The sequence below is a fragment of the Melozone crissalis genome, unplaced genomic scaffold (genome assembly GCF_028551555.1).
Source record: "Melozone crissalis strain CALT ecotype California unplaced genomic scaffold, PUWL_Pcris_2 ptg000009l_1, whole genome shotgun sequence".
Taxonomy (NCBI): domain Eukaryota; kingdom Metazoa; phylum Chordata; class Aves; order Passeriformes; family Passerellidae; genus Melozone; species Melozone crissalis.
This window is the reverse complement of record NW_026535787.1, coordinates 21,069,579-21,093,242: the sequence shown is the minus strand read 5'-3', so window position 1 is coordinate 21,093,242 and position 23,664 is coordinate 21,069,579. Positions and strand designations below refer to the sequence as shown.

Below are 23,664 nucleotides of genomic sequence, written 5' to 3'. Positions count from 1 at the left end.
ATAAGATTGAAAGAATTTGGGATCTTCCAGAATACTTCATGTAGAACATTTAGGCTTTCTCCCGGTAGTTTATTGTTGATTGGTTGGTTTTCGTCGGGGTTTTTGTTTCATAGTTTTGGGCTTTTTTTATACTTAAGCCAGTTTACTACATACTATTTAATTTTGTAAACACTAACTTGCAGCAGTAGCTGCCATTGTTTTTGGTCCACATTGCTAAACAAGGGCAGTGTTCAAAGAGAAGATTCAGATTTGCAAGTTTTGAAAACTTGAGGAAAATTTAAGTAAGCTTGATCTATCAGCTGATGTGCTGTAATGTGAATTTTTAAACCATACCATGTGAAATTTACCTTCAAAACTGGAATACCAAATCAATTGTTATGGACCTATGTGTGTTTTAGCAATGCTTTGTTATAGGATCTTTGAATTTTTTTCAGCCATTTCCATTTATTTTTATGTCTTTAAAACTCAGTATGTGGTCTTATGCTGTATATGTATTCGGGTTTTTTTCTTAATAGCTATTACTCATAGCATCCTATTTAATTTGTTAATATCATCCTGTTTAATTTGTTTGCAATTTTAGTATCTTATATAGACTTCCAGGGGAGTTAATTTTTCTTCATGTTTTCCATGTAAACTCAGCATTTACTTTGATCCCTGTGGTGACATATTTCAGTGTCAGTGGATGCTGTGCACATTCATAGTGCTTCCAAGTTTCACAGGCAGCTCACTGTGGTGCATGTTCTTAGACAAGGCATCCTGAAGGTGTCCTAAGATTGTTTTTTCTGTTACTGGAACTTCTGATGTAAAGGACCATCAGGAAAACCTCTTTCCTCTCTCCACAGAGAGTTCAACAAATGTGCTTGTGAGTGTGTGATGTTCTAGGGCTGATTGTCCAGTGACTTTGCTTTTTGACTCTAGAGCCAGAGGCACTCCTGAGCTCATTTTCTGCTGGGTGGTGGATGACCTGTTTTTAAATCATATTGATTGAAGCCTAAGAGATTTTGAGGAGCTATGATGGTTCTTGACTTAGTCATTAAAACCAAAGTAGAGTATGTGGACTTGCAAAAGGATTTTTTTAATGAGATCTCTTATCTAAGTTTCTTAAGCAAATTGTCTTGGAGAGAATAGGAGAGCCTTTCATGGGTCTGTAGCCTAGGATGAAAGGAATTAAAAGGGAAAAAGGATAAATAGTGAAAGGAAGATAATTGTTGCTGAAACTTCACAGATCCATAGCAGTGTGTTGTGATGCTGAATGCTTAACTGATACAAAAGATTACAAAAGAAATCCAAAGCCAGTAAATACTACAAGTATACATGGGAAGAACACAATTGTAACTGTATCAATTCAATGACAGACTCTGACCTGTTAAAACTCAGAAAGAGATCTTCAGTCATTGTGGTCTTTCCCTGTAAGTGACAGGTTGTAAAAGAGTAGTAAAAGAGGAACACAGTTTATTAGGAGCTGCTGTGAAAAGAACAGAGGACAAATGAAAATTATTATAGCATGTAGTCAATATACTGAATATGTTGTTAATATCTGGAATACTGCATGTAGTTTTGGTCACTTGCAATATTCTATATGCTTTTGAAAAACATGTAATAGAATATGCCCAAAGAAATCTGGCAGGGATGGTTAGACAAGCAGTGGCTTCTGCTTGTGGAGGCAAGAAAACAGACTAGAATTTGTAAGTTTCTAGTGGAAGTGATTAAGGATGGGGTTATGCTTAAAAGTCGTAAAATCGCAATTTGTATAGAAAATGCAAATAATGAGAAATGTATCATTGTTTCTTTCAGTGGAAGAACTTGAATTTCTAACACATGCTTAGATAGCAGTCTTGAGGGCCGAGAAAAGTATACTTCTTCATGCAGTTTATAATTAAATAATGGAACTCATTGCCACAGGATACTGTGGAGTTTGAGGAGAAGTGGGATTGGCTTGCTTGTATCCCATGAAAAAGGATCTAAGCATGTTTGTGGCTATATGCAATAGTACAGTGAAATCTTCGGCTCACAGTTGGTTGCCAGAAGCTAGGAGGGCATAAAAGGGGGAAGGATCACTTTGCACTTGCTCTATCTTTAATACCTTTTTCAAAGCTGCTTCAGCTGGCTTAGAGAAAAGATACTTAGTAGTGTGAAATGTTGGCTGGTGTCTGTGAAATAGAAGAGGTTAGGTATCCATTAGACTGAAACTGTTTTGCACTTTATTTTGCATTCAAAATTAGTTAATAAAAATCAAATTAGTCTATATTAATATGACATCTTTGCATGGTCGTGTTTATCAAGCAATCAAAGCATATTGTCTTTCTCCTCTGCCCAATAGAATCATTGATTGGTGAAACCTTTGTTGAAAGGATTATTGATAAACTTCAAGCAGCTCTGTCTAAAGCAAAGGATCTTTCTCAAGCTGGAGATACTGAACCATCAGTATCTTTCATCTGCGATGTGGCCTCAAGCTTTTTCAGCTCAGTGAAAGGCTGTTTGCTGATGCCATCCTCAGAAGACTTGCTCCTTACCATCTTCCAGCTGTGTGCTCAGAGGCAGGATGCAACATACTTGACAGGTAATCTGGAAAAAGAACTTCAGCTGAGCTTTTTCATAGGTGATGATTACATATAAATTCTTCCTTTTCATGAAATAGAATCACGAAAGTATGTGATAGAATACTGACTTCACCATACATTGAGCAATTGCAGCTGTAACTGACATGAAAATCTGCTTTAATTTACAGTGCCCATAGTTACTACTAAGTATCAAGTCCTGAATAGGTTTACAAGGATTATTAAGATTTTTTTAATGTTAGTATCAGCTAACTTGGAGGCTATGATATTGCACACTTTTTGGACTGTTACAGAAGTTGTTTAAAGTCTATGAAATACAACAAATGAACTTTTTTTGTTCATTTTACAATCTGGGGAGTCTGTGAAAAAATGTGTACAATCGCTTCTTTACAGATAACATTCTGAAACCATTTATATTGGCCAAGTTGCCCAGACAAATTGTGATCCATGTCTCTCTCTACCAGTGTCTCATGTTTATGTTTATCTGAGATGATGAAAGCAGAATTCTATATTCTCTGAAAGGAGAATTTGAGGGTGTTAAATTGATACATGCATTTACTGAAATTAATACAAGTAAATACAATGTTTCAGTGTTGTCATAGAAGTGAAGTAGGACAGTACTAGCTTGGAAAACACTGCTGCTTTATAAATGACTGTTGATATTGTGAATGGTCAATATTTTGGTAGAAAGATATGTAGTTTTGAAGACTGTATGGACATATGGTTGCAGACAACAAGAACATCACTCTAATTCTCAAATGAATTAAATCTTACCTGTGAGTCACAGTTAATTTAAAATTGCTTTTCAGCAAGAAAGCTATGTATGTGCCTTTGATGGTTTTTGCATGTAACCACAGAAAAGATAATTATTTTCCTACTGTAGGACCTTTAGACATGTGATTGTTGCTATATGCTGTAGTTTGTAATTAGAGTTTACCTGTTTGTGATAGTTTTGCTTGTCTACTTGTTGTTTTGTTTTCTTTTTTCCTTTTCCCTATAATAGATGTACTTGTATGCAAGTTAAAACACACTTGGATGTCTGGTATAAATTCACTTGTGCATCAGCTTCAGGGCACTCAGAGCACCTTTTTGCTTAAAGCTGCACTGTGGGTCAAGAACCAAGTTCAGTCTTCCTCTTTGGATGTTAAAAGGTAATTGGGATTCACATCTGTTCCATAATGTGTTGTTCTCCAAAACAAACCAGGATCAGTGCTATAATAGCCTTTATTTAATTGACATCTGTATTACTGAGGCTTTTCAGCCTATTGGAGGCAGTGGGTAGAGCAAAACTTATACCACCCCTGGTACAGCAAGTATGGAGCATTGTATCAATGGAAAATATGCAGGTGGCTCTTAATGAATAGTGCCAAACTTGTTTGCAGTGTTTTCTCCTTTTCTTAGGCTTCAGGTTTTGATCTCTGCAGTCAGTGATTTGTTGTTGAAGCTCATGGAAGCTGATGGACAGTCTGGATGTCTTGTGAGGGCTTATGTTGAGCATGTGACGCCGAACAAAATTGAATGGGGGAAATTGCATGAATCTCTGTGCTCTGAGGTATGGAAATGTTAATGGATTGTACAGGGCAGTCAGTCTTTCCTCAAGCCTCTGTCCCCTAGGGTGGTAAGCTTTATTTCTTATGACATGGCACTGCACTTCTGAGTACCATATGTTTGTGCAGAGGTTCTTGTCAGCCTTTGTCTATAAAGAGGATAAAATCTCTGTTTATGAATCCATCCAGTACTACTGGAGAAAAATCAAAATCCATGAAATTACCCTTTTCTGCGCAGAACACCAGCAACTTGCTTTACAGTTCAGGAATTTTATCTGACAGAGTATACATTGTGAAGATGTTTTTATCTCTAAGTTAATTCTTCATAAGGATTAATTTTGTGAAAGACACCAATATCTGCAGAAGAATGTGGTTTGCTATCTTTTAACAGAATGCTGACATGCATAGAATAGAGAGTGGGGAAGGACATAAATTACCCGTGCAGCCACCAGTAACCCTATAATTTCTTGTAAAATACATAGAGTTCTAAAGAAATGTATTTGTTTCTGAGCAGCAGTACAATTCCAAATTACTGCTGTACAATTAGGTTTTTAATACACTGGAGTGGGTCATCCTCACCATTGTGCTTTTGATATGAATGTGTATGTTTCGTGTTTGTTTCTTAATAATTCTGAATTTTCAATGTTAAACAGATCAAAGTATTTTTTCATACTCTTTTTATGCACATATTACAGTGGATGCACAAGCCTCTTTTGGAAGGAAGGCTTAGTATGAATTGTGAACCTCTGGGATCAAGTGCCAAGCTGTGTGGCGCAACTAAACTTCCAGGCCATCTGTGTACTTCAGCCTTATTAAGTAAAATAGTACTACTTCAACTGAAAAATCGTGTAGTCCATGGAGATCATGATTCTGAAAGAAAGGAAATTGATAATATAAGTAAGTTACAATGGTAAAACTTAAAGGAATTTTATTTTGTAGTAGTTGTAACCTGAATTGAAAATTAGAAATGCATAGTTAAAGTTTGGCATACAAGTATGAGAAATTATCCTTTTACCTTTTGTTGCCTTTTTTCCTTTCTTTTTTTTTTTTAATGTTCAGGTCTTCTTTAAAAGTAGTTTTTATATTCGTGGGACCTCTTTTGATTATATACATCCTGTCTCAATAGAACTTTTAACTGGGAGAAGTATGAATTTTTAAAACTTCAGATATGTTCATTGCCGAAACACACTGTGCATTGGCATGAGTGGGCAACAAGAACTGTATCCCTCCCTTGAGGGTTTAACCATAATGTAAAGATAGTTTGAGACAACAACTTTTCTTAGTTCCACGAGGTGGAATCTAGTTTCCTTTTATTTTCAAGAATACTCAAATTAAATGCAGCATTATCAAATTAACAATTCTATCTCCAGAATTCTCGCCATGATGAGAAGTGTAATTGTGTAGTGTGGGTCTTGTAAGCTGATGAAGGAACCACGTGCTAACTCTTATGACATTTACTTGGTTTTCTTCTGGACTTAGGTATTGACTGCGTTGTCTGCAAGAAATATATGTTAAAGAAAAGGGGGAGAACAGAGAGGAGTCATATCATGCTTAATTTGCTTTAAAATTTCTTGACTATCTAGAACAGATTACTGTAGCTTTTTTTCTCTTGTATGTTATGATAAAACGGCAAATATTCAGTTCATGCTCTGAACCACCTGAGATTGCATGTAAAAATAATATCTTTGTTGCATTAAAAACATATTTTAAAAAATCAACAAAATCTTCACCTGAAACTTCTTGCTTATGCAAGTCAGTAGTCATTTATAAACAATATCTGTTATTTAATTAGTTGCAGAACTGTTATATTCGCTACAATGGATTGAAGAATTGGAGAATCCTCCTTATCTGCTTCTGGAATATCTTCATATGTTAGAAGAGATGCACATAACATATGAGGAGTTCAGTACTCAGAGTAGTACAGCTAACCTGCAGCAAACTATATTTGACAGGTATGTAAGAACAAGTGAAACAACACTTAGCTCTGTTTTCACAGTTTGTATTGTATGGAGTGCCACTATATTTCCATATGTGTGTTGATTCAGAATGCATCCAAATGCTTTTGTGGTGAGCCCTGAGCATCTGTATATATTAACCAGGGTATTTCTTCTTCTTTGAAGATCAGAGGAACATGGAAGACTCTGGTCCTTAACCATGGCCAAAGTAATCCGTGCTGAGAATGCTGGATCCTGGGAGAGGAAAGAACTTTTCAAGACAACAGAAGGGTATCTTAATACTGCTGCCTATAAACTTGCAGTTTGTTGTGAATGTTGATAGTGTGAAATGATCCTGATTCTGACCATTGACAGCTGAAGGCTGGTAATGAAGATACTTGTGTACGGCATGTCAAAGTCAGACTTGGTTTAGCATGTGGGATTAGTTATGTCAGAGGATATTGCCTCATTGTGAACTAACTGATACTTTGTTTCCTAGTTCAGCTTTTGCGTTCCTTTCATTGTTGGTGTTTTGCTTGTATGAATAGGTTTCTTCCATTAACAGAGGGCAGATTGCATACACTTCAGTGTTTATCATCTTTCTTAATTGAGGAAGAAAAGAGGGAACTTGTCTTCCATTGTGTGGCCAAACTTATGACATGTACACAGACAGAGCTTTCCAGCACTGACGGTGAGTATGTTCTTACCTCAGTGTAGTTCATCAGAATTTAAGAACATTATTTTGTAATAATGTTTGGTTTTAGATAAAACATACTTATTATAATATCATTTTTCCTATAAAGAAATGCTTTCTCAGTTTGCCTATTTCTTCTAGACTGTTTGGCATAATAATTTTCTGCCTCATTCAGAAAGTACAAGCCTTACTGCCAGATACAAAATTAAAATGAAAAGACTTAGGCTGTTATTAAAAGCATCCTGATGTCACTGTACTTCAGTGAACCATTTACGCTTTACACAGCATGCAAAAATACTACTATTGTCAGCTGGTCATGATAGTCTTTAGATAGTTTGCCAAGAACTCTTTCACAGTTTACACACACATAATTTTTTAGTAACTCCTCCAACTGAAACTGCACTACATTAAATGTCTGCAGCTGTGGAAAATTACCTAAGATAAGGTTGAGATGTATTATGATACTGCTTTGAATGTAGCCACTTATTTTGGGTCTACAGCCACTCTATTTGGGTGTAAGTTTTCACAAACTTGCTGCTTTTCAAGAAAACTGGAAATGCTCGCATACAGTCCTTCTATCTGTATGGATTACATGTAATTTAAGAGGAAAGTCCTTTGTGTTTTTGTCCCTTACTGCTTTTGTGTGTACTTGTATCTACTCTTATTGATCAGTCTATATGAAAACTGAAATGTATGGTTTTTATTTTGTAACAGAACTGTGCTTACTTAAATTGGAAAAACCTATCTTTGGTTACTTTAAACTGTGGACATCTGTCCCTTGGCAGTGTTCTTAGGATTTCAGATGAGTTCTTCAAATGGATGTTCTTCAGGTGTGAAAATGATCAGTGTTAGTGACATGCAGAAATTGAGAGAAATATTAAGTATCTCTACCATGGTCGTTTTCTACTCTTTCAACTTAGTTGAGGCTTTCTGGCTTTCTAATTGAACCAGTGAGACAAACAAATGTGTCTGTGAAACTTTGAACAGAAGAAATGGAAGAATCCTCACTTCTCCTCTGTTGTGGAGGCCTTTTATTTGTAATTGGTGCTTCCCTTCTACTACTTCTCTGTTTTCTAGGTATTCCTGAGCAGAACGTATATGTCCAAATTCACATTAAGTGGGATGTAGGTTGTAGGCTTACCATTCCAATGGTGTTTTTTCTTTTCAGCAGCTGAAAAAAATTGCTGCTGAACTTGTTTAAGTGAAGCAGGGGTTTGTTTGGTTGGTTTTGCTATGCATATGTGATACTTTACCTTTTTTTTTTGTCATTGTGCTTGTTGGAAATGTTCATTTTCTCCAAGAAATCTAGATAAATACAGTTCTTCTTAAAAATGGAAAACAGTACTAATGCAACAGTTGTACTTCACTCTAAAAGTAAAAATTAACATTCTGACTAGAACTCCAATTAACATTCCAATAATAATAGAATTCAAAACTTTCAGTTGCATTATCTGCTTCATTATCTGCCCAAATTATTGCTTAGCTTACTGTATTTTTAGTAGCACAAAGAAATTTCAATCTTAGCAGGTATTTTCCTTTTTTAGATTTTATAATCTATCACCTTATCTTATAGGAGCTGTTTATTTTTAAAAGTTTGGTAAGATATTGTATTTTGATTTAACAATGACATTTGTGGATTAAGTGTTCAAAGAAGAAAGCTTAGGTATTATCCAAACTGTCTTACAATATTAAAACGAAGTTCTATTGACGCACATTCTAATGTTTGTTTTGTCTTGATAGTTAAGACTATTGAGTTTACATTTTATTATGTCACAGGAGCATTTGGGTGTCTTTCCATTTTGAACACCTGCTTGAAGGATAGAAGTATTGATTGTGATCATCTATTACCTGCAGTACTGAAAATCATAATATCTTGGAAAAAGGATAATGAGGACAGCTTTCTCTTTAGCTGGTAGGTGCAACTTTGAGATAATTTGACTTTTTTTCTTATTTCTAAGACAAGAGTTTAAAAATACAGACTAATTCAAATTAATTAATTAATTCAAATAAAATCAATCTGTACAATTGCCATCTACTGCTCTAATATTACATATTTAAGCTTTTGTAAAAACCTTGGCTTAGTATATCACTAACTCATACTGCACAAAAGTACCTGGAAGGCTGGGAGACTGAGGAGCTTTGTAAATGCTTTTGAAAGATGTCAGCTGTTTTCAAATGTATTCAGAACTGACCAACTTTTGCAGATGTTGCTGGATGTTCAGTTCCAAGTTCTGTTTGATTATTTTGGTAGCAGGAAAAAAAACTTGCATACCAGACTTAGCTGTCTTTTAAAGGTCTGGACCCAAAAATGTAACTTGAAAAGCTTCCAGCGAGGAATGAAAATATACTGAGATTATCTTTTTTGACTATAGTGAGAAAAATCCAGGTAACAAAGTTCCAAAATAATCATAAAACCATTGAGTGTTCTGGGTTGGAAGAGACCTTAAAGCTCATCCAGTTCCAACCCCTGCCATGGGCAGGGACACCTTCCATAAGACCAAGTTGCTCCAAGATCTGTCCAACTTGGGCTTGAACTTCTAGGAATGGGGCAGCCACAGCTCCTCTGGCAACTGTGCCAAGGTCTCCCTCACAGGGAAGAATTTCTTCCTGCTAATCTAAACCTATAATATATAATATATAGTATTTGGACACTTGAGGGCTAATAACTTTTCCTAAATCGGTAACTTTAAAATGGTTATTTTTCTTGCATTGATTTAATTTAAATTGCTGACACTCCTAATTTATGTAAGTATATTGATTGAGCAAATGTTTAAATTGTAGAAATGTATGAATCTGTAATTTAGGAATCTTCTTTAGACTTGGCAGCTAATGTAGCACTCTACCTTTGAAAGACAGAATATCAAAAGCACACAGGACATAGCATTGTGGTGCCAGACAAATTTGTCCTGTGAGGAGGAGTGAAGGCAAGAATATGAATACTCAGGTCTACAATATGAATCTATGTAAGCTTTGGTTGTATTTTTATTACAGCAGTCTGAAAGAAGCAAGTGCTCAATTGCTTGGTTTCAACATTGAGTTGATGCGTTACCTTCCCTTGTTGCTGAAATATTCTGCAGCTCCTTTGGCTGATAATGAGTGGGACTTCTTGATGTGCTCCATGCTGGCTTGGTTAGAGGTAATATGGAAGGATCTTCACTTTTAATGTCCTTACCTTTTTGATTATTCCCTGAATATGGCAATGACACTGCAATCTCAGCCAAATTCTTGACACAATGATAAGTAGAATTGCACAAAATCCAGTTTATGTTGGACTTTGGACAAAGATTTAAAAGCACAAGCAGTTATACTGTCCTGTTTCTTTTTGTGTTTGGAGATAAAATCAGCTCACTCTTCAAGTAATACGATATTTAATAATGGCATTGGTAATTGGAGAATAATTTTGAAATATATCTGCTGTAGGTCTCTATCTTGAAAAATAATATTTCTTTAAAACATAGTTTAACATGATACATCAAAATCAGCTGAATGAAAAGCAATGTCTACATTTCAATATCTAACTGATCACATGAAGTATCAAAGTTATATTCTAATGCTGTTAGGAAAGAGGACAGTAATGTTAGTAGTCAGATGACTACTTACTGATTAATCAAATAAATATACAGAATCTGTCACTCTCTGTCACCTGTGCATTCAGACGGGCAGGCTGGAAATTTCATGTGACCTTTCTTGGTCTCAGGATTAATCTTACCTAATGGTATGTGCCTTAAAATTATGTATTTTGTTTAAAAACAAGCAACAAACTTATAAGAAAATCTTGTTGTGTAGACTATGTAGGGAATATTTTTAATTGATAATGATACTCCTTTCTGACAGAATGAGTAAGAACAAAGATAAAATGAAAGCAGCTTTGTTGGGGGAGAGGAAATATTCGCCTGATAGCCACTTCAATAATTTCCAGTTTTTAGTAGTATGTTGTCCATTGAATTTTCTTTTTGTCATTATAAGGAAGGTTATATAATGGAAACAATCCATGTTTCTAATGTTGGTGAGACTTGGGAATTAATTTCAGGTAGTCCTATTGAAGTACAATTTCTATTTTTAACCCAACCTACCTGACCCACAGAATTTTTGAATGGTTCTTGCAATTTAATTGTCTTTGAAATTATACTTTCTGTTGTAGACAGGAAATGTGAAACAAATTTTAAAGCAAATTTATGGTTAAGGAATCTTCCTCTGTGTTTATTTCCTCCTAGACAACAAGTGAAAGCCGTTTGCTTTACCATATCCCGCTTGTGCAGATTTTTGCTTGTGTCAGTTGTGACTTGGCATCTGCCCTTAGTGCTTACTTTGAGGCTGCACCTCCTGACAGTACTGTTCTTCCTAAGAACTTGGTCAGTGAATGGAAGGAATTCTTTTCTGAGGGAATTCACAATTTGCTGTTACCCTTGTTGGTGAAAATCACAGGCAAGTATATGACAAGGGGATAACAGCCAGGCTGTTTTGAAGTAGAACTGAACAGGCCACATTTTTGAATTTACAGGAATATAATGTAAATAGAGTTTGTAACAACTCAGTTTGTTTAACACTTATGTGTTAATTAGTAAAGCGATTGCATATAACATAGAGATTGTTAAGATTAGATGGAACCTGTCAAGTGCAATCTTGAGTTGTTTCCAGCAGAACTTGTTTATGGTATCTTCCATACATTCTGCATCACAACTTGTTTTCTTTTAAACAGGAGAAACCAAAAATGCATCAGAAGGCTCTTTTCAGAACTCTGTATTATCATCTTTGGGTGAAGCTCTAACTTACATCTCAAAGGACCAGTTCTTAAACCATAAGCTGCCACCGAAGTTTGTTGCAGGCCAGAAGACAAATCTTCCAGATAAACTCCAGACTCTACTGAACACACTCTGTCCATTATTGCTTTTCCGGGCTCGACCTGTACAGGTTTCTGTCTACCATATGCTGCATAAGTAAGAAGCAACAAATTTTTCACTCTCATTGCCTCTCAACCCTCCTGCCCCTTTTCTTAAAAATATGTGCTATAGAATATGCACTTGTAGCAAAATCATGTTCCATTATGGGAGAAAATCCTCAACTGGGCAATTTGTGTTCTTTTTTGGAGGACACTGTATAAAACTATGAATGCTAAAGTTAATTGTATTAGCAGACTTAAGAAAGGTATTTATTTTCAGCCCTTATTTTAGCACTCATGGAATCCTAAAATGTAAACTGAAATATTCCGGGTTTTATCTGGGCCTGACACTACCATTAAATAGTATGACATTTTTATTTTCATTCATTTAGGTAAGAAAGTAAATATAGATAGGTAGTATTGCTGTGAACTTCTTGGATATTTCTAATACCCAGAGAGACAATACAGAATTTGTAAAATTTGTGCATTTGACTCCCCAAAATGCAATTGCAAGGCAGATGGCTTAAGCCAGCCACCATTATCTTTCACTTATACTGAGGCATAAATTTGCAATAGCTTTATTCTGATAGAGAATTTTATTTTAGCATGGCTCAGGAAAAGTAAGAGGTCTGGAAAGAGAAGTGAGCAAGGATACATGCTTGTTGGGTGTCGCTCTTGACCAAAGATGGTGGCATGTTTCTGAAAGATTCTGTGTTGTTGTTAAGGAATAACTGCCTTTATTTTATTGTCTGTCAAAATGTTGATGTTGATAAGCAAAGAACTATGCATCACATATATTAAAATAGTTTATTAAAATTATTTTTAAATTAAACCTGATTTCCTTTCCATATTTCTATAGATTAATGCCTGAATTGCCTAAATTTGATGATGAAGATCTCAAGTCCTATGGTGATGAAGAGGAGGAATTGGCATTGTGTGTATTTTTTCCCTCACTTTTTATAGGACTGTCTTCCATATTTTTAAAATGTGTTAAAAGCTTGAAATTTGCAGCAGAGTAGCTGTCAGTAGATGTTAAAAAATTGCATAGCTATGACAATAAGGTTATAAATATTTAGAATATTAAATATTGTGGTCCTTTGCACTAAAACTGGAGACAGTATTTGCAGTTGTTTTTAGGTGCAGTTACTGGACTAAATGCTGTATATTAGGAAATCTTAGCAAATTTTTACTTGTATTCAGGATGTATCTGCACAGGTAATTTCAGTTACTTGAAACAGAACAAAAAATTAAGTCTGTGTTTTACACAGCTTGAATCCTGTGAATTCTCTGGTTTGAAGAGAGAATGCAGTAACTGGTTAAAACTCCTTTTTAATCTCAGCCCAATGATTAATACCTTTCCTAACTGCAGAGAAGCAAAAGACTTTTCAACCTAGAGCCAAAAGTGATTAGGAGATCATTGTTCAGTTGTTCGTTTGTTGGTGTGACTCCAGAGAAAGCAAGCAAAGCGGCTATCCATGATGAGGGTTAAATCAGATCAGCCATAGACCACTCCCATATGAAGTGATCAGCATTCAGTTTAAATTTGTCTTCTAAGAAGGTAAAAGCACCAACTCTCCCATTCAGGGAAAAAGAAGAAATTTTTAAAAGAGTAAATTTTCTTGTAATAAAAGGCTTATTTTATACTCTGCATGCATGGCTTTACTTTCATGACTCTCTAGGAAGGCTGTGAACTTAAATTCAGTTCATGCTGTGCTCAAGATTTGAGTTTACTATTCCAGATAATATTTTTCCACAGATCACCTCCAGCAGCTCTTATGTCTGTCCTGGCCACTCAAGAACTCTTGCTAGAAAACATCCTGGAATGCATTCCAGTTGGAGAATTTGCAGTTATTCAACCCCTGAGTGATGAGTTCTGCCTTGTTCTAGGATATCTTCTCACTTGGAAGTTAACATTAGCTTTCTTTAAAGCAGCTTCTTCTCAGGTATATTTTCAGAGTCTTTTTAACTGAATTTCTTAACCTACTTTTTTAGTTTCAGTCTCAGTTTCATCCAGCCGTTTTCTTTTAATTATGTAATTTCTTATCCCTTGTTTCTGTGAAATTAGTGAAAATTCTGAAATCACCAATAGACTTTGATTTCTGCACCACTGTATTTGAGGATGGTAAAATTAGAGCAACGAAGAACTAAGATTCATGAAAAGATGACTCTTTCTTGCATTTTCAAACAAGCTTGGTACATATTATAATCTTTTAATCATTCAAAATGGTGCAGAGAACTAAACTTGTCTTCTAAACACTACTTCTGAGTCACAATGTTGCTGTTCCTCCCTGCAAGGACATATTTGTATTATTTACAGAGTAAGCTGTATTTACCATGTTTTGGTTTTTTTGTGAATTTTTTTAATGCTACCAGCTACGCGTTCTCTACTCACAATACCTTAGAAGAGCTAAAAGCTTGAATAAACTGCTTTATCACTTGTTCAGGCTTATGCCTGAAAACCCTGTCTTTTCTGGGCCAACTTCAGAAGTTCCAAATAAGGACACAAAAACCTTCTTTACTGAAGAGCTTCGTTTAGATGTCAAAGGTTAGTAAAAACTCTATTTGTGCATTTGAGAGAGTTGTTCTATTTGAATAAGCTGTTTTTCTTAAAAATACTTATTTAGAAAATCTTATCTATAAAACAAATACACAGAGAGACAAATACATACATATGTTTAATAATCTTTTGTTAACTCTCCCCATTTGAAACTTAACTAAAGTTGACATGTTTATCAGAGAAACCAAGAAAAACAAAAGTCAGGAATAATACATTGCTACTATTGAATCATGAACGTAACAATTCCAAAACACTAGAAATGTGTGATCTATTCTGAAACCATTGCTTCTAGAGATAATTTTTAATATTAAATAAAATTTCCATATTTTATTGTATTTCAGTATATAAATTCAAAATATTAAAAACCATTTTAATATATATTTTTAAATGTTTGAGATGTTAAATTGTGTGTTGTTTTTGTCATGTTGTTCAAAAGACCCAGTTAATCAGTGGTGATGAGAGAAGATACGCTGCTTTTTTTACCCGAGAAACATGAAAAAGGGAATTAGATTTTGAAGTCCCTTCATTTAATTTTTTTAATGTACCTACATAGATATAAGCAAGGAAATGGAGTTTCCATTTCTTAATTTTTCTCTTGGACATCACTGTATGTTGCAGAACAATTTATCTGCATGACAGTAAGAAAGAATTACTAACATGACATCCCAAGGGAAACTCTTCCCTTAACTCATCATAGAATCATTAAGACCTCTGGGATCATCCAAGTTCACCCTTTGAACACCACCATGTCCCCTAAACCATATCACAAAGTGCCCTGTCAGTGTGTTTTTTGAACACCTCCAGGGATGGTGACTCCACCACTTCCTTGGGCAGCCTGTTCCAATGCTTATTCACTCCTTCAGCAAAGAATTATTTCCTAATATCCAAACTGAACCTCTGTTGGTGGAACTCGACATGCTTGCAAAGCTCAGCTGTCCTCCAAACACCTTATTGTTTGTTCACTCCGAAGTGAGTGTTTTGTGATTTCTACAATATAAAATTATTTTTGATTCCTGGTGTCCACTTGGAGTTGAGTCTCTAAATGAAAAGGTGAATTCTGAGGTGTGGAGTATCAGGCTAAGGAACAAAAAAAACAGCCTGGTGAAGAAGGGCTGAGTCAAACAGGCCCTTAGAATTGCAGTAGTAGGAACATGTACATGAAATTCCAAGTACCACAATTGTTTTGGAATCAGAAATTTGTATGTGGTGTGGAGGCACCAACTTCCGTGACTAATGTATTAAGAGTATTTCAACACCTTTTCTTTCCCTCCCAGGGACTGGGGGGCTGTCATCCCAGATCCCACACTTGGCCTGCTCTGTGTACCATATAACACTGAAAGATCTGCCAGCCATGGTGAGGCTGTGGTGGAATAGCTGTGAGAAGCGTGTCTTCAATGTTGTGGATAAATTCACAAGCAAATATGTCAGCAGTGTGCTCTCCTCCCAGGAAATATCTTCTGTTCAGACTAGCACACAGTTATTTAACGGCATGACAGTAAGACTTTTTGTTCTTTCTTTTAATTTACTTGAGTTTTTTGCAAACATTTCAGGAAATTTTACTTCTCAGAACCAGACTGTGGTTCTGTTTTATATGATTGCAATTTTGTTGTTCTAAATGACTGATTAAACATAATTTTGCTTGGTATCAATAAATTAAATTGATGTTTATTAATATTCTGCTTGCAAAAAACTTGAAAGAATGAATATTAGGATGTTGAAGAATTTGAGGAAGTGGAAGGTACTACTATCAATATACTACTTTTTATTTATTAAAAGATGTAATCAATCAGTAGATTGAAAACTGGCTGGTAATTCCTTTTTAGTTTATTGAGATATGAATAGATTTTTGTTTTCCTTGCAAAAAGTGTTTACCTGATCTAAGAAAATCATTTAATATGCATAGGAATGTGTTTATTGTGTGTGTGTGTGTGTGTATATATATATATATATATGTGTGTGTGTGTATATATATACAAAGACTAGAGATGCTGAATGGCATTTTTTAATACGTGTATTTTTTTCAAAGGTTAAAGCTCGGTCTGCAGCACGAGAAGTCATTGCAACCTATTCTGTTGATGATATATTTATTGAACTAATAATACAGCTTCCATCAAATTATCCACTGGGATGCATAACAGTTGAGAGTGGAAAGAGAGTTGGTGTAGCTGTACAGCAGTGGCGCAATTGGATGCTACAGTTAAGCACATATCTTACACATCAGGTGAATTTCAATAAAGTTCTTAGTTTTGAAAACTTAATAAGTCCTTATAGCAGAAAAACATTCCTAGTAATGCAGTATTGTATAGATCTGTGTAATAGATCTCGTTAGATTGCAAACCTTTGTAGAATTGGGTCACTCTTACCATCTGCTTTCCTCCAGATACATCAACAGAGGTAAAATGATCAGCCTACTGTTAAATCCACAGCCCAAGCTGAAAATTTAGATCTCTTAAAATATGGCCCAGTGTTTGTCCTGTGTGTCAGTACCATCTCAACTATAATTTGAAAAAAACACAGACAAACAAATGACAACAACAAAAATCAAAACCAAAAACCCCATCCATGGAATTCTCTAAAAGACTGGTGGTTGCTGAAATGGCATAATCTGTGGTTAAACCAAAACAAAGCAGTGATTGAAAATTTCAAAATCTGTTTTTAAGTGCTCCTGAATATGCTCTTCCTGCACTATTGAATACTCACTTTTCTGTAGATCAGAGTATTATAAATTACGCACTGCATGTATTGCATGTAGTTTCAGATTGTAAATCCTTCAGGCCTTGTTTCCTTCATGTTTTTATGACCACAACAGGAATAGTTCAAAGGAGTTCTCTGGTATTAACAGCTCTTTTCCCTCTTTTAGAATGGAAGTATTATGGAAGGCTTATCTTTGTGGAAAAATAATGTGGATAAACGTTTTGAAGGCGTTGAAGATTGCATGATCTGTTTTTCAGTCATTCATGGTTCAAACTATTCTCTTCCCAAAAAAGCTTGCAGAACATGCAAGAAGAAGTTTCATTCAGCTTGCTTGGTAAGTACCTGGAGTAAATATTTTTAAATAGGCAAAATACCCTAGAATCATAGAGCAGGGTCAGAAGGAGCTTAAAGCTCATCTGTTCCATCCTCCTGCCATGGGCAGGGACACCTTCTGCTAGACCAGGTTGTCCAAGCCCCATCTGGCCTGGCTATCCATATAGTTTAAACCAGAAACTTCTACTGTATTACCAACAATTTTCCACTTTGTCATTGGAGTATCTGGGATTAACAGCACTCATAAGTTATTTTTGTGAATTTTGTACTAAGATGTAAGGGCAGGTAATGAAAGAAGAGCTGCTACATAGTGTATGTCTAATAAGTGTGTATACAAATACATATATACATACACACATGCATACATGTGTGAGTGAAAAGGGGTTTTTTACCATTTCTTGTTCTTTTTTTTAAAGTATAGGTAATGTTTTGATAGTTACATTCACAGAATCACAAAATTAACTAGCTTAGAAAAGACATTTGAGATCAAGTCCAACCTATGACCTAACACCACCTTGTCAGCTGGACTATGACACTAAGTGCCACATCCAGTCTTTTCTTAAACATCTCCAGAGATGTTTAAGAAAAGACTGAATGTGGCACTTAGTGTCATAATTCAGTCATGGGGACAGTGACTCCACCACCTCCCTGGGCACCCCAATCCAATGCCCAGTCACTACTTCTGTGAAGAACTTCTTCCTATTGTCCAGTCCAAACCTGCCCTGGTGCAGCTTAACACAGATCCTTGGCAATAATGGTTATTGATGATGTACTAGTGTTTCTGTACTCAGCTTGCCTTCATATATTAAACAGATGTATTTCTCTTTTTCAGTACAAATGGTTCTCATCCAGCAACAAATCCACATGTCCACTCTGTCGAGAGACATTCTTGTGAAACACATTGTTGAAAAATGTTCTTCTTTCTGTGAGCCAAATAAGAAATAAAGAGCAGGCAATAAACTGTATGTTGAAAGAAGTTAACTATTTGGAAATAACGTCAGTTACTTTAAGTTCTTCACTAGTGGAATATGACACACCTCTGGACTGGCTTTTTGTAAATTTGAAGATTCTTCTTTGATATAAAGAAATATATAACAATAATTTATTTTAATTGGTATATTTTTAAGATATATTAAAATTTTCAGAAATAATGTGGAGTTATGTCTGAAAAATGGTGTTTAAGCCACAGCATAGTTAATTAAAAACTCTTATTTTAGGCATATTCTAACATGGTGTTATGTAATTAACCCAGGTGATACCTCTTAATATAACAGCTGAATATAACATAGGTTACCACCTAAAGATTTGATTTTTTATTATAATGCATTTCATAATAGTCCCTTTTTTGGTGGAAAAAAGAATGCGTTTGCTGTTAGACATTAAGGCATGAAACTGGGGTGATAATCTGTTAAAGCGTAAAATTTAAACATAGCCTCTTCTAATAAAATGAACTTTCACCTTTCAAAGTTTCTTTTTGCCAAAACTCCCCAGCCATCCAGTAGCCTAAAATCATGAAAACCCAGAAGGCCAACTAAGGAGAGAGACCACAAAGAGAGAGACCAACAAAGTTCCTGCATCACAATGATACCATCTATTTATTGCTGATTGGCTTTTAAAGAGAAGGCAGATGCACTGATCAGTTCTTGTTTGTCTTCATGAGCTGCCAAATTAGCTATCACCAAATGTCTACTGTACTTCCACTGTCCTAGAATAATAAGGACTCTTAAGTGAGTCCTGTGTCCTTAATGCTCTTAAGTGAGCATCCAGATGTATCAGAATTTAATAGCCTTCAACTATACATGTTTTCATGCCATTTTTTTTAACAGTGGTAGCATACTAGTATATTCCAACTTGGATGGTATTTGTGGTGGGTTTCTTTGAAAAGTCAATAGAAGTGGGGAATAAATAAATAAATAAATGTTGTCAATCTCTCTAGTCTCTGGTTTGCTATCTCTTCCTGTGTGTGATAAACTTTTAGAAATTAATTTTACAGATTTTCAGAGGCCGAGTTTGTAGTATGGTCAATTGGCTGTACCTCAACAGCTATTATTTTAGATTTTTAGCTGTTGATAACTGAAGTCTGTATTTTTAACAGATAATGCTGGGCTGCCAGAGGAGAAATTCCTTGACCTTTTGTTTTGAGTAGATGAGAATGGAAAGGATTTAAAGCTGGTATTGAGAAGGTCTAACTGAAAAGACAGAGTAGGGAACAAACTGTATTGTTTCATAGTTATTGATGCTAAAACTCCATCATTGCCTCTGTTTCATCACTTTGGTTATTCTAAATTACTTCTTTGCAAGGTCATTGACTGATCTGAAGGCAGATACCTTAATACCTTTTAATGGATGAGTACTGTTCATCTAGATTACTCCATAGTAGTATCCTCCTTGTAAAATGGGATAAAAGGGAGTACAATCATAACCACACTGCTGCCCAGAGATTTCAGGGCAGTAATAGCCTGCCTTGAATCATGGAATTGTTAAGGTTGGAAAAGACATTTAAGATCCTCAAGTCCAATCATAAACCTAGCACCACCTCCATGTTCACTATTAAACAGTGTCCTCAGGTGCTGTATCCACATGGGTTTTGAACACTTCCAGCTATAGTGACTTGGCCACTTCCCTGAGAAGCCTGTTCCAAAACTTGACAACCCTTTTTTCCCTAATATCTAATCTAAACCTGCCCCAGTGCAATTGAAAACCTGAGGCTGTTCTATTTTGTCCTGTCCCTTGTTCCCTGTGAGCAGAGCCTGATCCCCACTTGGCTCCACTCTCCTGTCAAGGAATTGTGGGGAGTGAGAAAGTCCCCCCTGAGCCTTCTTTTCTCCCACCTCCCTCAGCTACTCCTAGTGCTCCAGACCCTTCCCCAGCTCTGTTCCCTTCTCTGGATATGCTCCAGCACTTCAATGTCCTTATAGTGAGAGACCCCAGGATTGGACATGCTTCATGTGAGAGACAACTTTGAAAATTTAAAAAGGTTTATTAAGCCTTAAGAAAAATACAACAAAGGACTACATAAGGGAAAAGCTGCAGTGCTGAGAACTGCCCCTTGTGTATACCATATGGCCAGTTCGTCTTCAAGATGGATGCTGAGTCTTTTATACCCCTGGGGGGTTCCATCAGCCAGCCCTGGCCCCTCCCAAAGTCTGTCAGTCAGTTCTTCTTTGCCATTTACCACTGGAGACTGCTTTCTTGTAACTTGATTGGAGGTCAGGTGTTGCCATGCCGCACCCCCTAAGCAACAAGCTTATCCATTCCCCACTGCCCCATACAAGGGACACCTGTGCAGCCTTCTTTTTACCTGCCCTAGACAGCCCTGGCTGTCTGATGGTCACAATACAGGGGGAAAAGGGAACTGTGGGGAGAACAGAGGACATCTAAACTACAATAACATAACTATACATCACTAAAGTTTTTATTAATATTCACAACACAATAGTTATCTTTTAATTGCGAGAGCAAATCATCCCATTATCCATCTATAACACTTCAGCAGTGCCCAGCACAGAGGGACAGTCACTGTGCTGGTCCTGCTGGACACACCATTGCTGATACAGGCCAGGTGCCTTTGACCTTCTTGCTTACCTGAGCACACCTGGCTCATGTGCAGCTGCTCTTGACCAGCACCCCCAGGGCCTTTCCTGACTGGCAGCTCTCCAGCCACTCTGCCTCAGCCTGGAGCTCAGCTCGGGGTTTTGGAGACCCAAGCGCATCACCCAGCACAGGGAAGACCCTTGCTTTACCTTTCTATTCAGAAGGACACCATTTCCTTCTGACAGAAGCAAACTCCCTAATTGTGCCTTGGACATGTAAAAGTGCCTGATAACTACATCAAAAGGAGCACCACTGATTCAGAGCATTTAAACCCAGCATAGCTACAGAGAGGAGAAATTACAGACTGGAAGTTTTAATGGTTGTCTGAAAGCTGAAGTACAGGATTTCTACTTCAGTGCTAGTTCTACATAGTACATCTTTGTGAGAGTCAGTCTGAAATATCACTCATCTGCCTCAGAATCGTCATTTGGGGACCACTGAAGAAGAGACCCCCCCCCTCCCCCTGTCTTAAATTTCTGGTTCTGTAGGAGAAAGTTACACACGCCAAGGGCCCCGAGACCTGAGCATAGTGCTAAGCTATTGTTCACAGGTGGTGTTTGCTGTATGCTACACTGAGCCCAATGAAAGAAGGGGACACCGTGCCCCTTTTGCAACAACAGCCTTGGAAGCTGTCCCACCTCTTGGCCTGGCTGGACTTCTCCTGCGTTCTGGGTGGTCCCCCCACAGAAGACCCCTCACTTGTCTACAACTGCCGTGACAGACAGACTGAGATGTAAGAAGCCTCTTCACTGGAGAAAAACTGAGACATGAAACCCCTATGTGAGAAGACCCCCTCTCATACTTTGCAAGGACTGGGACTGAAATCACCAATCTGGGGGAGGTGTGCGGGGGGAGGCAAGCTGACCAAAGCAAGACAGATGTTGCAAGTGTGACCACTGGACCAAGAAGACAATGGCTCTCGCTTACTGCTGAGAACATGGACTACCTGTAACATCTATTCCTTTTTGTATCCGTCTGTCCCCCCCCCGCCTCGCAATTTCCAATAGTTATCATAATAAAAACCTCTGAGTTAGCTAGAGATTTTGAGATCTCCCCGATGTAACAGGCGGATCCTTGGCTGGACTGGACCAAAGGACTTCGCCTCTACGTTTGGTATCTATATCCCCTTCTTTCTCTCTCTCTCTGTCCCTCTTTTCTCTCTCTTTTTCTCTCCCTTAATCCCTCTATCGCATTTTGCTGTAGTCATTCAATAAAAGTGCATTTGTTTTGATTATTGCTGCAAATCCCCTGTGCCGTGTCAGGTTTTTTTGCACCCTGAGATCAATCCACAAACCATCACAAAACCCGTTCGTAAGGACGGATTGTGACAATCTTGTATATATATTTATACAAGTCTCTAATAAAATTCAGTTCATGCCCCTACTCGGGTCACTAATCTTACCAGACCACTAGTCAGTGGCTAAAATTTAGAATTCAACCCAGCAAACCCAAGTGTAGGCTTGGCAATTTCTCTTAGAAATGGGAAAATGGATTTCTAGTCACAGCACTACTTATTTGTTACAGAAAGTGAAGTAAATAGTTCAGGCTCTGTGATGGTGCATCCCCCTTCTGCCTCAGGCTGCACTATAATAATCTCAGAAACGCTCAACAGGCTCTCTTTGCTTTCATTTCTGTATGTATAGAATTGAGCTAATATTCCTTTGTGAAAAGAATAGTTTTTAAAACATGAAAATGAGAAATATATATCTGAGGGCTAAGCATTATTTATTATTGCATGCAACAGTTCTACTTGCTTATAGTCTAGTGGTGCTCTGTGCTAGGCAAAAGATTGTGCAGTTGTAATTCTGGAAATACCATGATTGTTTCAGAAAATGTACAGGTGCTATGTAAGTGGTAGATGTTCACCCTAATACTACAAAAGCAATTTTAAGGCCATAATGTCAAGGGAAACATGGATTGGGAAAATACTTTCTACAACTAAAAATTATTTTTCAAATTGTATCCATTTATTTTACCAGGAGTTGTGACAATCCTGGGCCTGCCAACACCTACTTCAAAGACAGTGGAAAAAGGAACCAGAAAGACAACTTCCCTTCCCTTCCCTTCCCTTCCCTTCCCTTCCCTTCCCTTCCCTTCCCTTCCCCTCCCCTCCCGTCCCTCATAATATACTTTTACCTTAAATGCATACTGATTAGGACAAATATATAACTGAGCTCTTTCAGTGGTGACTTGGCTCACAAATACATCTGCTACAAGCTCTGTGGTTTGGGATCATAAGAATTCTTAGCAAACTCCATCCCAACAAAGGTGATTGAGTCACATGCTTTGACATGGATCCTGAAGACAGACTTCAGAGAAATTTAGCTTAGAATTTTGAAAACTTATCTAAAATCTGTAAAAGCCACCTGCAAACATGTTCCTAGATATACAGGGTACAGAACTATAGGAGAGGCTCATGAATGCTGAGGAGTCTACACTGCCTGACTGGGCACTACAGCAGCCACAGCCACCTCAGCCACTTGGAGGTGAGAGGGAGATGGCTCTTGTCCCCTTGGTCCAAAAGAACCACTGTCAGTAGACAGAGCATTTCTTTGTAAAAAACAGGTGAGGAGCATAGCACCTAACACATCAAGACTGCCTGCTGCTGGGATCATAGCCAGTAAGCCTTCATTCTGTCCATAATAATGAACATCCTCTCCTCATCCCCAAGAGCCTGTTATTCATTTGTGGCTTGAACCGGTTGATAGCAGACCCCACTTGAGGGCTGATCCTTTGTCCCCATCCCCAGAGAGGTGCTCCCAGTGTCTGCTGCCTGCCCTGCTCCTGGCTGACAGGTAGGACAAATCCTGGCTGCTGGACTCACTCTGCTGCTCTGAACCAACTCTCGCCCTACTGCACTCTGACACAGGCAGA

The 23,664-nt window shown here is 37.1% G+C and overlaps 1 protein-coding gene across 1 annotated transcript in view; it reads left to right on the top strand.

The window, feature by feature from the left end:
• The window catches only part of LTN1 (listerin E3 ubiquitin protein ligase 1), a 31,398-nt gene extending 12,661 nt beyond the window's left edge, over nt 1-18,737 (top strand). The window contains exons 13-30 of the mRNA XM_054270372.1: nt 2,321-2,560; nt 3,562-3,709; nt 3,960-4,110; nt 4,801-5,002; nt 5,898-6,057; nt 6,226-6,330; nt 6,588-6,730; nt 8,510-8,645; nt 9,725-9,869; nt 10,948-11,158; nt 11,433-11,670; nt 12,472-12,546; nt 13,369-13,555; nt 13,986-14,157; nt 15,444-15,664; nt 16,196-16,390; nt 17,030-17,197; nt 18,029-18,737. Of these exons, the coding sequence (XP_054126347.1) occupies nt 2,321-2,560; nt 3,562-3,709; nt 3,960-4,110; nt 4,801-5,002; nt 5,898-6,057; nt 6,226-6,330; nt 6,588-6,730; nt 8,510-8,645; nt 9,725-9,869; nt 10,948-11,158; nt 11,433-11,670; nt 12,472-12,546; nt 13,369-13,555; nt 13,986-14,157; nt 15,444-15,664; nt 16,196-16,390; nt 17,030-17,197; nt 18,029-18,091 (2,960 nt within the window). The 3' untranslated portion in view covers nt 18,092-18,737. The remainder of the gene's footprint in view (nt 1-2,320; nt 2,561-3,561; nt 3,710-3,959; nt 4,111-4,800; nt 5,003-5,897; nt 6,058-6,225; nt 6,331-6,587; nt 6,731-8,509; nt 8,646-9,724; nt 9,870-10,947; nt 11,159-11,432; nt 11,671-12,471; nt 12,547-13,368; nt 13,556-13,985; nt 14,158-15,443; nt 15,665-16,195; nt 16,391-17,029; nt 17,198-18,028) is intronic.
• The last annotated feature ends 4,927 nt before the right edge of the window (nt 18,738-23,664 follow it).